General features: G+C 43.6%; 1 protein-coding gene across 19 annotated transcripts in view; it reads right to left on the minus strand.

The window, feature by feature from the left end:
* The window catches only part of LZTR1 (leucine zipper like post translational regulator 1), a 279,906-nt gene that overhangs the window by 239,836 nt on the left and 25,879 nt on the right, over positions 1–14,191 (minus strand). For 18 of the 19 annotated variants that reach the window (XR_010601021.1, XR_010601022.1, XM_065595073.1 and 15 more), the window contains 3 exons: positions 6,989–7,045; positions 6,046–6,125; positions 1,984–2,092 (listed from right to left, as the gene is read on the minus strand). Coding sequence is in view for 17 of the 19 variants with exons in the window: in XM_065595073.1 (XP_065451145.1) it covers positions 1,984–2,092; positions 6,046–6,125; positions 6,989–7,045 (246 nt within the window). In the remaining 2 variants the exon portion in view is untranslated. Of the gene's footprint in view, positions 1–1,983; positions 2,093–2,853; positions 2,968–6,045; positions 6,126–6,988; positions 7,046–14,191 lie in introns of those variants that run through there. The other variant, XM_065595084.1, reaches the window with a different exon arrangement.

Consider the following 14,191-nt stretch of genomic DNA (forward strand, 5'->3'; position numbering starts at 1 on the left):
ATCCACAGCAAATTCCATAGCTGCAGAATACACAAGGCTTTGATTATAAGGCAAATTTTACAGATGAGTGAGGTACAGATACTGAGGCCTAGTTTTCAAGTGCCCAATAATAAATGATCAGTCTTCACCATGGCCTCAAGGTTCTGTACCAGGCCCAATGTTGTCAAATGTGTTAATTAAAGAATGGTGAGGTAGTGAAATTTGCTGACTCAAATTCAAGTTATTTAGGTTATTCAAGTCCTGAGAAGACAGAGGAATTCAGAGGGACTTAACTGAGCTAGGTGAATGGGCAACATGATGGAAAATGAAGTTCAGGGTCTATAAATGCAAAATAATGCACACTGGAAGGATAAAATTGAACTATTCATACACCTTACAAGTTCTGAATTAACTATAACAACTTATGCAGGCATCACTGTGGAGTTTCCACGAAGACATATGCTCGAAAAAAGCAAATATGATGCTAAGGATATATCTACACTACAAAATTAGGCTGATTTTATTTAAGTCGACATTGAGCCTCCGATTTAAGCAAGTCAATTCTGCATGTCCCCAATATGCACATTGTGTCGGCGGAGCGCATCCTCACTAGCAGGGCCTGCATCGACTCATGGAGCGCTGCACTGTGGGTAGCTATCCCACAATGCATGGAGCCAAGTGGAATGTTGGGGTAGGCTTGCAATTCCTCATGGGACCAAAACATTTGCGCGGGTGGTTATGGGAACATGGCATTAGCCTCCCATGATGCATTTACTGTGACATTCTATACTTTGGGGGAGGGCCCTGTAACCCCCATATTCCTCATCTGTATATAATTGTGATATTGCATATAAAGCAGGTCATGTGAAGTATCGGGGGAAAGGTTATGATCTGCTGAAAGTCATTTCTCTATCCATATATGTATATCATTAATGCATATGAAGTTATGAGAATTGTGTTGCATGGTTGTCACTAAAACATGCTGTAAATTGAGAGATCAACCAGATATTAGCTTCCCAGAGGCAACAGCAAGGAAAATAACCAACACCCGGGTAGGGTGTCAAACAACTCATCAACATCCATTGTCCAGCAAGGGAGCTACAATTCAATGACTCACCTGCATGAGGGCACACCAAGGGAATTTCTCAACCTTGCCTGCAGACTCAGCAATGCCCCCCAGACATGCCTGCAGACTCAGCAATGCCCCCCAGACATGCCTGGACTTGTGTTCCCCAAGCACATGGGACTGAGGGTATAAAACAGAACATAGAGGCCCATGCTTCACCTTTTGCCTGCCCCCACCTATGCTGCAAGCAACAAAGACACTCACAGAAGACTCCAACAGAGGAGGCTGGCCCAGGTTTCAAGAGTGAAATCTGTATACTATGAAATGCAATATCCAGAGGGGTGAGAAAAACTGCTTAATCTAGATGTTGCTCAGTCTAATAGGGTTGAGAGTTTAGACTGCATGCTTATATTTAATTGAATTTTATTTTGGTAACCATCTCTAACTTTTTGCCCATCACTTATAATCACTTAAAATCTATCTTTTGTAGTCAATAAATTTGTTTGACTGTTTATCTTTACCAGTGAGTTTGTATGAAGTGTGTGGCAAAACTGCTCAGGGTACAAAGGCTGATGTATATCCACTTTCCATTGATGAAATGGTGAACCAATTAATAAATTTGCACTGACTCCTGGAAAGAACACATCACACAACAATTCTTTTTTAAAATACAAAACAAAAAAAACAACCAAACAAACACAAATGTATTTTCCCCCACTGTCATAGAACTGAAAATAGATTAAGGAATTTTTGGCGAAACCTTCCAAGAGCATTTACTTTGGGACAGAGTCCCTGCTTGAAAACTGCAGCCCAAAAGATGAAAGTTTTTGAGGCTATAACAGAACCTGATGTGCAAACTTAGAAATAGCATTGCCTACTGCTGCCACTACAACTATTTCCTAATTGATGCTCATCTTCCATGACACCCAGCCCCTTACCTTCCTTCAGTCTTCCACTCTGTCCACTGGCCAGTTGCAAACTTATACTCAAAGAGATCATTTTTATTCTTCAAATTGGAATTGGAATATATATCTCCAGTGTAGCCACCTGAATAACAACAATTTCATTAGTCAAAGTTTCACATTTGGCACAACGTATACTCAGCTATTATGAACATTAGCAAATAGCTGATTAAAAATGACATAACTCCACTCAACAGTTCATCATATAGAATAATAGAGCTGTATTAAGGTTATCTCCTGTATCTTTACATTACAAAAAAAGGTCTCAAGAATTTTTTTTAAAAGCTTTAGGGATGTTTGGATCTCAACTGCTGCATTTCCTAACATGCCCTGTCTGGAAGTGTCAAAATCCCAGACTGTGATCTCCAAGCCCCCAGGCAGCCAAGTGCATGTCATACATTATAAGTCCAGAAGGGACTTAATTGTGATCATGTAGTCTGACCTCCCGTATAGCACAGGCCACAGAACATTCTGTCTATCCTCTTCATCTTGGAGACTCTCTCCAGAAGAGTTAGCATTGTCAGCCACTATATCATGATGACTGGAAGGCCCTGGATGTGATGCTGCCCAATTCCTTCTAGAACAGTCTTTTGATAATTCAAGGAATTTTATTATGGTCCTTTATTTCTAGACACTGCCTCAGGTCTTTTGCCTTCTGCCAGCACAGGTACTTGTGTTTTATACCTAGTGTGGAGATTGCTCACACAGCCACTAGTATACTATTTCTGGCTACTATTTCCTAGCTAGCTCTGCACATACTGCTCACCCCATAAAAATATGAAGGTACGGATGGTAGCACACTGTGATATCGCTTAACAAAAAAGTTTGTCTCTGAAAATAGCTTACAAGTGAGCTCCACAGGGCTACATGAAGGGCTAGGAGGCTCCTGGACAACTTGACCCATGAACAGTGGAATGCAGAAAGGAGATCACACAGGCCACATCTGTAGTGACTGGTACTCTGCAAGACAGTGATGGGAGGACTATTTGCACCAACTGCATTACCATGGTGGTCAGACATGTCCACACTGGCAATCTACTAGCTGAACTAACACTGATTAGCACTTATCCCCCATGGGGAATCAGGATAACTTAAACCAATGGATAGCAAACAAATAGCTGCCTTTAGCAAGTTTGTATGTGGGCAAAAGAGCACTTTCCAATAATGGAAGGACACAGCCACAAGTTTCCCTACTGTAGAAAAGGCCTGTACCTCCAACACTACAGTCCCCTGGGCACAACACTAATGGCACAGGTTCAGTGGAGAAAACCTCACCTACTGAATCACCAGCAATACTACAAACCCTTTATTCCATGCAAATCAAAGTTTTTTGAGGTAAGCTCACAATACTTTGATCATTCGTCAAATCAAAAGAACTGGTGTTTCCTTTCATATTAGAAAAGTGAATTAGCATTGGAAGGAGCCCAAGCAGAGCCCTGCTAAGTGCAGCTAAAATCACACTGAAAATGGAGTTCGTGATGTTAGGTGGATAGTTAGGGCAACAGGATCTTCATAGTCAATTTTGAGAAGGGTTCATTTTCACAGCTTTACCTGTACTAGAGGATAATTTTTAAGCCCTGGTTTAAAAACTATTTCTGCTAACACAAGTTAAACATTGTTTGCCTGGTCAGTGTGGATCAGGCCCAACTATTCTAAGGTACCATTAACAATTAGGCCTAATAGATTACTGATTAGGCACAACACATTTCATCGGAGTTAACACAAACCATCTTTAAGAACAGGTTTAAAAACTATTCCCTACCATGGGTAAAACCTTAAACTAGATAAAGCAGGGTGGAGAAAAGGGACAACCCGAAGTCTCCGACAAGTAGGTGATTTCATTATTCAGCTGTCCAGCCTTCTCTTTAATGCATTGGAAGGAAGTCTGACACCTGGGCTATGAATGAGAAGCTCCTATTTGTTTAAAGGATAACAATTTAAGTAGCGGGCTTGAGTAGTTGTTTGTTATTTTACACAAGTAATAGGCATCCTTCAGCCTCAAGAGACCATGGATATGTACCAGAGGTAAAAGAATTTACTCAATTGATTTTATGGCAGCTGTAACTGAAGAGACCCACTTGAGAGAGACAATCTCTGCTGCATCTGACACATTTAAAGGTGGTGTTTTGACACTTTGGGCTCTGGCTTGTGCAAGCTCTTTTTTTCTCTTCTAAGCTGAACTGCTTCCTCTCATAACTCTGGAGACCTTTGTTAAGCTCTTGTTTCCAAAGGCTGCAGTCCAGAGTACGATCTTCCCAGTTATCCACATCCATTTTTTTTGCGGTCTCGCTTGCACACATCCTTGAAATGCAATTTTGGGCGCCCATTGGTCTTTTTCCAGATGCCAGTTCACAATAGAGGATATCCTTTGGGATGTACCCATCATTCATTCGGCACACATGCCCAAGCCTCTGTTTGAGGAAGCTTTGGTCCTGAGTATACTGGCTCTCTTGGGCACCTCAGCTCAGCAACAGCTACAGGAGATTCCAAAAATCCAACAAATCCACATAGGTAAGCTATTGAGCCTCTTTTCCTGATGACAGTATAAGGTCCATGTCTCGCTCCCATACAAAAGTATTCCAATAATACATGCACAATACACACAGATCTTTGTGTTTTCTGTCAGTTTGTTGTTTTGCCATACCCTCTGGCTCAGTCATAGACATTGTTGTGGCAGCTTTTCCAATGCGGATATTGAGTTCTGTTTCAAGTGAAAGATTGACTGCGACAGTAGACCCCAGGTATGTGAACTTGTTCACCACTTCAAGTTCATAGTTGTTGATCTTGATGGAGGGTGTTTCTTCAACTCCTTGGCACATTATGTTCGTCTTTTTTAGGCTTATGGTAAGCCCGAAGTCTTGGCAGGCACTGGAAAAACTGTTCATGAGGTTTTGGAGATGGGCTTCTGTGTGGGTTGTCACAGCTGCATCGTCAGCGAAAAGGAGTGTTAGATGAAGGCCTTCCGAGTCTTGGTTTTAGATCTGAGTCTTGCAAGATTGAACAAAAACAACAAGGAGTCCAGTGGCACCTTAAAGACTAAGATTTATTTGGGCATAAGCTTTCGTGGGTAAAAAACCCACTTCTTCAGATGCATGGAGGCATCTGAAGAAGTGGGTTTTTACCCATGAAAGCTTATGCCCAAATAAATCTGTTAATCTTTAAGGTGCCACCAGACTCCTCGTTGTTTTTATGGATACAGACTAACACAGCTACCCCTCTGAAGATTGAACAGCTTTCCATCAGATCTTGTGTGCAAGCAGATTCCCTCAGTTGAGGAACCAAAAGCTTGTTTCAGTTGTAAAAAGAAGCTCCAAAACAGAGTTGAGGCAAGTACATAGACTTGCTTGACCCTGCTACAAGTCTGGAAACCCTCTGAGACTGAGCAGTCATATTAGACTGTACCATACATGTTTTCATGGAAGGACCAAATCATGCTCAAGAGCTTGGGGGGACATCCAATCTTTTCTAGAAGCAAAAATAGTCCACCTCTAAAGGCTATGTAAAGAGGCTTTGTTTTCTGCATTTCTCTTGTAGTTGTCTCAGTGAGAGGATTATGTCAAAAGTAGACCTTTCGGCAGTGAAGCCGCACTGTGATTCAGGATAGATTCTGTCTGCAAGGGTCTGAAGTCTGTTCAGGACGATTCACGCAAAGGCTTTTCCCATGATGCTAAGAAAGGAAATGCCACGATAGTTGTTACAGTCACTCCTGTCACCCTTGTTTTTAAGAGAGTGATGATCATTTCTTGTGGTACTTCGTCTTCTTTCCAGCAGAGCAACTCTTGAAGGTGTTGCAATAAGATAGTTTTTCTGCATTTTATCACCTCTGATGGTATTCAGTTTTTTCTGGGACAAAAGAAAGGAAATTCAAACCTGAAGTCCTGGCTATAAATCAGCCACAGGGAGGGACTGAACTGGAGATCTTTGACTCATGCCTACACACCTCCTAAATTTAACACTCCTTTTTAAAAAATAGCCTGATAAATTCTCAAAACATTCATCATTCATAGTACACAAAGCCTGAGTTTGTCACTGGCTTACCAAACACAAACATGCTGCTCCCATAGACTACTGCTGAATGGTGATACCGGGGCGCTGGAGGGGTCCCTGTGGTAAAAGCCCTGGGGGAATAACACAAAGATAGGGTTGACTGCTGCTTCCTTTGTATGTTTCAAGTACACAAAGAAATTATTTAAGTTGAGTATGAAGATATTTGTTTTGGGAAGGCAATTAACTGAAGTAGTTATTTCAGTGTTAATAAATGAGCATTTTCATGTATTCTATATTTCTAATCATGCTGACCATGATTTTATGGTAAATTAAGTGTTTTATTAAGTTTAATTATTTTCTAAAATATATCATGCAAAGATTAAATATGAATGTTGAAATAAATTCTGCAACACTATTATACAGCTACATGGTAAGATAACACACCGCTCACAGCCCAGGCCAGAGTGGGGCAAAATTGGTTTTAAGCCTTCTCAATCCTGGGCTGCTCTGGGAGCTGGATGAGTTCTCTCTGTAATGAAGACAGCCTTCAGAGGGTGTCTAAACTACAGCAGCCTCCCTGGGCTGCTCTATGGGCAGCAGTGCTGTCCCAAATCTCAGCAGCACCACTGGCACAGCCCCTGGCATGCCCCCTACACCAGAAATTGTGAGGGGATTCCAAGAAGTCAGCTTTACAACCATCTTCCACAGTGCTTGCTGTAACTGGAGCTCTTAAAGACTCTTTACACAACTCCCAACTGCTTAACTGGTGTAAAGGGGCTGAAACAGGGGTGAGGATCTCACCCACCGTCAACAAATACATGAATGAGGTGGAAATTAAAATAACCTTGACTCCACGCAAAAAAAAAGTAAAAAAAAATCTCATGCTCTCAGAGAAGATTTTACTTAAGTTAACTCATTTTGGACAGCTGTCAAGACCAGTAGACTTCTATGGCAGGAATTAAATCAGTAATAAACATGAGAAATAGTCTCATACCTGCACCAAGAGCAATCCTTTACGTCAAATCTCAATAGGTCATTCAGCATTGTTTTTCTGCAATGGAAAGGGATGGAAAAAATGTAATGAATGTTTAGCTACATATGTAGAACAAAGACAAACTACAACAGCACTAAAACTTTGTAGGAATAGGAATTGCCAGAGCAGAGCACATCAAGGATCCAGCTAGTTCAATATGCTGTCTCTCACTTAGCCAGTACCAGATGCTCCAGAGGAAGGTGCAAGGAACCCCATTGTTGGCATTTACAGAACACCCTGCCCATAAGGAAGTTCTCTTATCCCTGTCAGCTAACTTGTGGTATCATGCAGGAGAGTTTATAGCCCTTGGAAAAAAAACATTTTTTCTGTCCAATATATCTGTGAATGTTCTTAATATCCATATAAATAGATAATTCTAACATCCTACTAAGTGTTTGGCATCTGGGATGCATTGTGGCAGGAATTTCCACAGCAAGTTATGTGCCAAAAGAAAAAGTTTTTATCAGTTTTAGTGTCAACATAAATTCTCAAGACTTTCATCCTCTGGCCCTGGGGAGCTCTCACTCCTGCAGCGAAGACATGCAGCAGAGGGTAAGGAAGCGGCCCGTCTAAGGCCAACAGGTTGAACTCTTCTGCTATGGGGCAGCAGCCTCATCATGTTGCCACAGAGAACAATGAATGCCCAAAGCTGCACTGAACTGCCAACGAAACACCCATAAAAGATAGAAAAACTAAGGACCCTGCTCATCATTCTTACACAGAAAGGAATGAATCATGTATATGTGACAGTCTGTATCCTCATGTTCACCCTTTTTACAAAACTATAATGGATTTTGTACAAAGCTATCATTTGAAAATTCACAATGTACTGATCATTGTTGTCCTGGTAAAATATGCATGGCAATATTGTATGTAAAGTTATAAGATTCTACTGTATAACATTGCTGTAACATGCTCCAAATTCAGAAAATCAGGCACAAACCAGATCCTCAGAGACAAAAGGCAAACTGATGCCTCAGCCAGGTGTCTACAAAATCCGATGGACTATCACCTGGTTAAGCAGCCATTCTTTGGCAAGAAAAAGTGTGTGAGCGAGAAATTTATATGATGGCAAAGAAACAGCTGGAAGTTCCCATCCCACAGACCGTCACCTGAACCCTAGCTGGAGAGGATTCTCAAAGACGAGAATTGCTATAAGAGAGAGGTGCAAACTCCCCAGATTCTCTCTCCCTTCATCTCTACTCACAGCATCAAAACCACATGAAGGAAAAAGGAGGCATCATTGGACTGGGGAGGGATCCTAGCTGAAAGATTCAGCCATTAAGACTACTAGAACATATGGTGAGAGTTTTTTGCTTTAAGTTCACTTGACCCTTTCTACACTACGAGGTTAGGTCAAATTTAGCCGCGTTAGTTCGATTTTATAAGCAATGCGTCTACACACCCAACCCCGTTCCGTCAACCTAAAGGGCTCTTAAAATCGACTGCTGTACTCCTCCCCGGCAAGGGGAGTAGAGCGAAAATCGACCTAGCTGGGTCGAATTTGGGGTAGTGCAGACGCAATTCAATGGTATTGGCCTCTGGGAGCTATCCCAGAGTGCTCGAATGTGACCGCTCTAGACAGCACTTTCAACTCCGATGCACTAGCCAGGTATACAAGAAAAGCCCCAGGAAATTTTGAATTTCATTTCCTGTTTGGTCAGCGTGGTGAGCTCAGCAGCACAGGTGACCATGCAGTCCCAGAATTGCAAACGAGCTCCAGCATGGACCGAACAGGAGACACTGGATCTGATTGCTGTATGGGGAGAAGAATCTGTGCAGGCCAAACTCTGATCAAAAAGAAGAAATGCTAATATATATGCCACAATCGCACAGGGCATAGTGGAGAGAGGTTAAAACAGGGACACACAGCAGTGCGGCGTGAATGTTAAGGAGCTCAGGCAAGCCTACCAAAAGACAGAGGGGGCAAACAGTCGTTCCAGGTCAGAGCCCCATACATGCCACTTCTATGATCAGTTGCATGGCATTCTGGGGGGGGGGGGACCCTACCACTACCCCATCACTGTCCATGGACACCTGCAAGGGGGGAGTCTCACGCAACAGGGAGGAGGATTTTGTGGAGGAGGAGGAGAATGCGCAGCAGGCAAGCGAAGAATCCGTTCTCCCCGGCAGCGAGGAGCTTTTCATCACCCTGGAGCCAATACCCACCCAAGGCAGGTTCCCAGACCCTGAAGGCACCTCTGGTGAGTGCCATTTGTAACTACACTACAGGGGTTAAAAGCAATTGTGTTTAATGTTTGATTTGCCCTGAAGAACTGGGATGCATTCGCAGCCAGTACAACTACTGGAAAAGTCTGTTAACGTGTCTGGGGATGGAGCGGGAATCCTCCAGGGACATCTCCATGAAGCTCTCCTGGAGGTACTCTGAAAGCCTTTGCAGAAGGTTTCTGGGGAGGGCTGCCTTATTTCGTCCTCCACAGTAGGACACTTTACCACGCCAAGCCAGTAGCAAGTAGTCTGGAATCATTGCAGCACAAAGCATGGCAGCGAATGGTCCTGGGTTTTGGTTGCATTCAAGCAACATTCAGTCTATATCTTTCTGGGTTAACCTCAGGAGAGTAATATCATTCATGGTTACCTGGTTGAAATAGGAGAATTTTTGTAAGAGAACAGTAAAAGGACCCCGTTCATGCTGGGATATTTGAGCTTGGCTAAAAGGGATGATCCCTGAGAATAGCCACGCGGTGGGGGCAGGGGTGAAGGGATCATCCCAGAGACGAGCCACACAGCGGGGTGGGGGGAGTGGGGTTCTGCACATCCACCCGAAAACCGCAGCCCCTCCTTTTAAATGGCAAACCCAACTGGCTTTGCTTGCTATGGGAAAGGAGGGCGCTGCACTTTGAAACCATTCCCATGTTATGAAGGCAGAAGAAGCCAACCCTTCAGCTTACCATGGCTGCCTGGAAACCAAATTCTGTTGCCCAGCCGTGTGTGATGTGTTACCATACAGGCAGGCCCTCAATATAAAAGGCAAAATGCGACCTTGTACCTAAAGCACATATGCTATCTGCTGTGAATTGCTTCATTCACTGTGAATCTCGGAAATGTATCTTCTTAAATTCTACTCTCCCTTTTTATCCTCCCCCTTTCCTGCAGGTGCAAATGTTTCTATGCTCCCCCTAACATCTCCGTCCCAGAGGTTATCACAGATTAGAAGGAGAAAAAAACCGCACTCGCGATGACATGTTTTCCGAGCTCATGCAGTCCTCCCGCACTGATAGGGCACAGCTGAATGCATGGAGGCATTCGGTGACAAAGGCCAGGAAAGCATTAAGTGAGCACAATGAGAAGAGGCAGGAGGCGATGCGGAGCCTAATGGGGGAGCAAACGGACATGTTCAGGCGTCTGGTGGAGCTGCAGGAAAGGCAACAAGAACACAGACCGCTGCTGCATGCACTGTATAACTGACTGGTCTCCTCCCCAAGTTCCATATCCTTCTCACCCAGATGCCCAAGAACACGGGGGGGGAGGGAAGACTCCAGGCACCCAGCCACTCCACTCCAGAGGATGGCCCAAGCAACAGAAGGCTGTCATTCAAACAGTTTTGATTTGTAGTGTGGCTACAATAAGCAATGTGGCTTTGTCCTTTCCTCCTCCCCGACTCCACCTGAGCTACCTTGTCAGTTATCTCTTTTTTTTTAAATTAACAAAGAAAGAATGCATGGTTTTAAAACAATAGTGACTTTATTTCCTTTGACAGCTGTGATCGAAAGGGGGAGGGTGACTGGCTTACAGGGAATTAAAATCAACAAAAGGGGCAGGTTTGCATCAAGGAGAAACACACACAACTGTCACACCATAGCCTGGCCAGTCATGAAACTGGTTTTCAAAGCCTCTCTGATGCGCAGTGCACCTAGCTGTGCACTTTGAATCGCCCTGGTGTCTGGCTGCTCAAAATCAGCCGCCAGACGACTTGCCTCAACCTCCCACCCCACCATAAACATCTCCCCCTTACTCTCACAGATATTATGGAGCAAACAGCAAGCAGCAATAACAATGGGAATACTGGTTGCGCTGAGGTCAGCAAACCTAGTCAGCAAACAGCACCAGCAAGCTTTTACACGTCCAAAGGCACATTCTACCACCATTCTGCACTTGCTCAGCCTATAGTTGAACTGCTCCTTATTACTGTCCAGGCTGCCTGTGTACGCCTTCATGAGCCATGGGAGCAAGGGATAGGCTGGGTCCCCAAGGATAACTATTGGCATTTCAACATCCCCAATGGTAATTTTCTGGTCTGGGAAGTAAGTTCCTTCTTGCAGCTGCTCGAACAGCCCGGAATTCCTAAAGATGCAAGTGTCATGCACCTTTCCCGGCCATCCCACACTGATGTCGGTGAAACGTCCCTTGTGATCCACCAGTGCTTGCAGCACCATTGAGAAGCACCTTGTGGTCTGCGTACTGGTTGGCAAGGTGGTCTGGTGCCAAGATAGGGATATGCGTTCTGTCTATCGCCCCACCACAGTTAGAGAACCCCACTGCATCAAAGCCATCCACTATGACCTGCACATTTCCCAGAGTCACTACCCTTGTTAGCAGAAGGTCAATGATTGCATTGGCTACTTGGATCACAGCAGCCCCCACCTGCAACAGTGTTTTTGCCCCATCAGGCATTGGGAACTTAACCCAGAATTCCAAAGGGCAGCAGAGACTGCGGGGACTGTGGGATAGCTACCCACAGTGCACTGCTCCGTAAGTCAATACTGTGAGGATGCACTCCGCCGAATTAATGTGCTTAGTGGGGACATACACAATCAACTGTATAAAATCGCTTCCTAAAGATAGACTTCTATAAAATCGACCTAATTTCATAGTGTAGACATATCCTTAGCTTGTTAAGTTAGGTATTAGTTGCATTTTACCTTTTATTTCTTTGTAAACAATTCTGACTTATGTCTCATTACTTGCAATCACTTAAAAATCTATCTTTAAAACAAGTTTATTAACTACAGATAGTGTTATCTAAACCAGTGTGTGTTTGGGAAACTCCATTTGAGATAAGATTTGTGCATATCATTTTCTATTAATGAAATGACAGACTTACTATGAGTTTGTATTGTCCAGAAGAGACTGGGCAGTACAAGATGCACATTACGTGGGGAAAGTCTGGCACTGGGAGTTTGCTCTTGTTGCTCTGCTGGTGTAATTCATGGGTGGCTGGCTACAGCACTCATACAGTATAGCTGGGAGCACTTTATATGATGGAGGCTGCGTGAGAGCAGACCAGGGCTGGTTGTTCTCACAGCAAAGCAGTGTAAAAAGTACCGCAAATTGGAGAGTTGAGGACACCCAGCTGTCCATCAGTCCAGATTGTACCCTGGAGAATGTCACAGTATGTTAAAAGTGAAACCCTACCTACAGTTAGATCATTCAGACCATTTACCTGCAGGAGCCTTCCTTACAGCACCCATTCTAGAGTTCTGTCCAGTTCAAGAAATGGGGTTGCCCTCGTTTCTCTTTGCAGGAGACTATTCCACAGTCAAATAGATTTCAGTGTTATGCTGGATATCAGGAAAAATGTCCTAAGTGTTCTCTTTCTTACGTTACTCTTCAGAGTTATAGTTCCTCCTAGTTACACCTCCCTGTGCATCAAACTAAAAATTCCTCTCCCTTCTTGGTGTCAACATCTTTAAATATTTGTATTATTGTATCGACTCCTGCATTAGTTGGCACTTACACAAGCTAGACATATTTAGTTTTGTAAACCTTTCCTGATCAACAAGGTCCTTCGTTTTTTGGGTTTACTGATTTTTATCAAAAAAATCCCACTGTGATGGGATCCCATGACAAGGTCCCTCAGGTGCAACCTGGATTGTGGGAGCGCTGAGCCCTCCAAACCCACCAGCCTGGGCTGTCCCTCACACTGTGATGCTGATGTCAAGCTACAAACCTCTGACAGGAATTGCAATTACACCACCATCCACAGGCAGGGACACACCCAGCTGAGTTACATAAATGATCTCCCAGACACACACGAATCATCAATAGAGAGGCTCCAGCCAACACCTCCCAGCTCTCCAGCCTTGCACCCCAGAAATATACCATCTTGCACTGCTCAAGGTTCCCTTGGACAATGCAAAGTCATTAATAAGTTTGTTACTTCTTCATAGGAAAGTGGAAATGCACCAGCCTTTGTAATCTGAGCTCTCCAAGAATTTCAACCAAAAATACATCGTTTTAAGTAAAATATAAAACAGATTTATTTAATACAGAAAAATAGATTTTAAGTGATTATAAGTAACAGACAGAGATCAAAGCTGATCAACTTAAGAGTTTAGACTGCGAATTTATTTCTAACTTAAACAGACAGTACAGACAGCTTACAGTTCCTCGGTACACAGACTGGACCTCCTTCCAGCCTGGAACCAATCTCCCTAGTTCAAAGTCTGTCTTCCAGATGATTTTCCAGGTGTTGAGATGGGGGAAGAGAGGCCAAGTGATGATGTCACTGCCACACTTTTATACTTTCTTCCAGCTGCTAGAAAGCTCCTTGCTGAGATATGGGTTAGACCGCCCCACTGTATAGGTGCCTTCTTTGAGAAGCCTCCTGGATAGTGGATTCCTCTTGATGATCCATTGACACCTAGCTGGCCATTGATGGCTGCTCCTTTGTCCCTACTGAAAGGCTGGCTGTGGGCATTTCCAACCTCACAACATATTTCAGGAACGTAAGAATGGCCCTACTGGGTCAGACCAAAGGTCCATCTAGCCCAATATCCTGTCTTCTGACAGTGGCCCGTGCCAGGTGCCCTAGGGGGAATGAGCAGAACAGGGAATCATCAAATGATCCACCCTGTTGCTCATTCCCAGCTTCTGTCAAACAGAGACTAGGGACAACATTCCTGCCCATCCTGGCTAATAGCCATTGATGGACCTATCCTCCATGAATTTATCTAGTTCTTTTTTTGAACCCTATTATGGTCTTGGCCTTCACAACATCCTCTGGCAAGGAGTTCCAAAGGTTGACTGTGCATTGTGTGAAGAAATACTTCCTTTTATTTGTTTTAAACCTGCTGCCTATTAATTTCATTTAGTGACCCCTAGTTCTTGTGTTATGAGAAGTAGTAAACAACACTTCCTTATCTACTTTCTCTACACCAGTCATGATTTTATAGACATCAATCATATCTCCCCTTAGCCGTC

This window comes from Chrysemys picta, chromosome 4 (assembly GCF_011386835.1).
Source record: "Chrysemys picta bellii isolate R12L10 chromosome 4, ASM1138683v2, whole genome shotgun sequence".
Classification (NCBI taxonomy): Eukaryota; Metazoa; Chordata; order Testudines; family Emydidae; genus Chrysemys; species Chrysemys picta.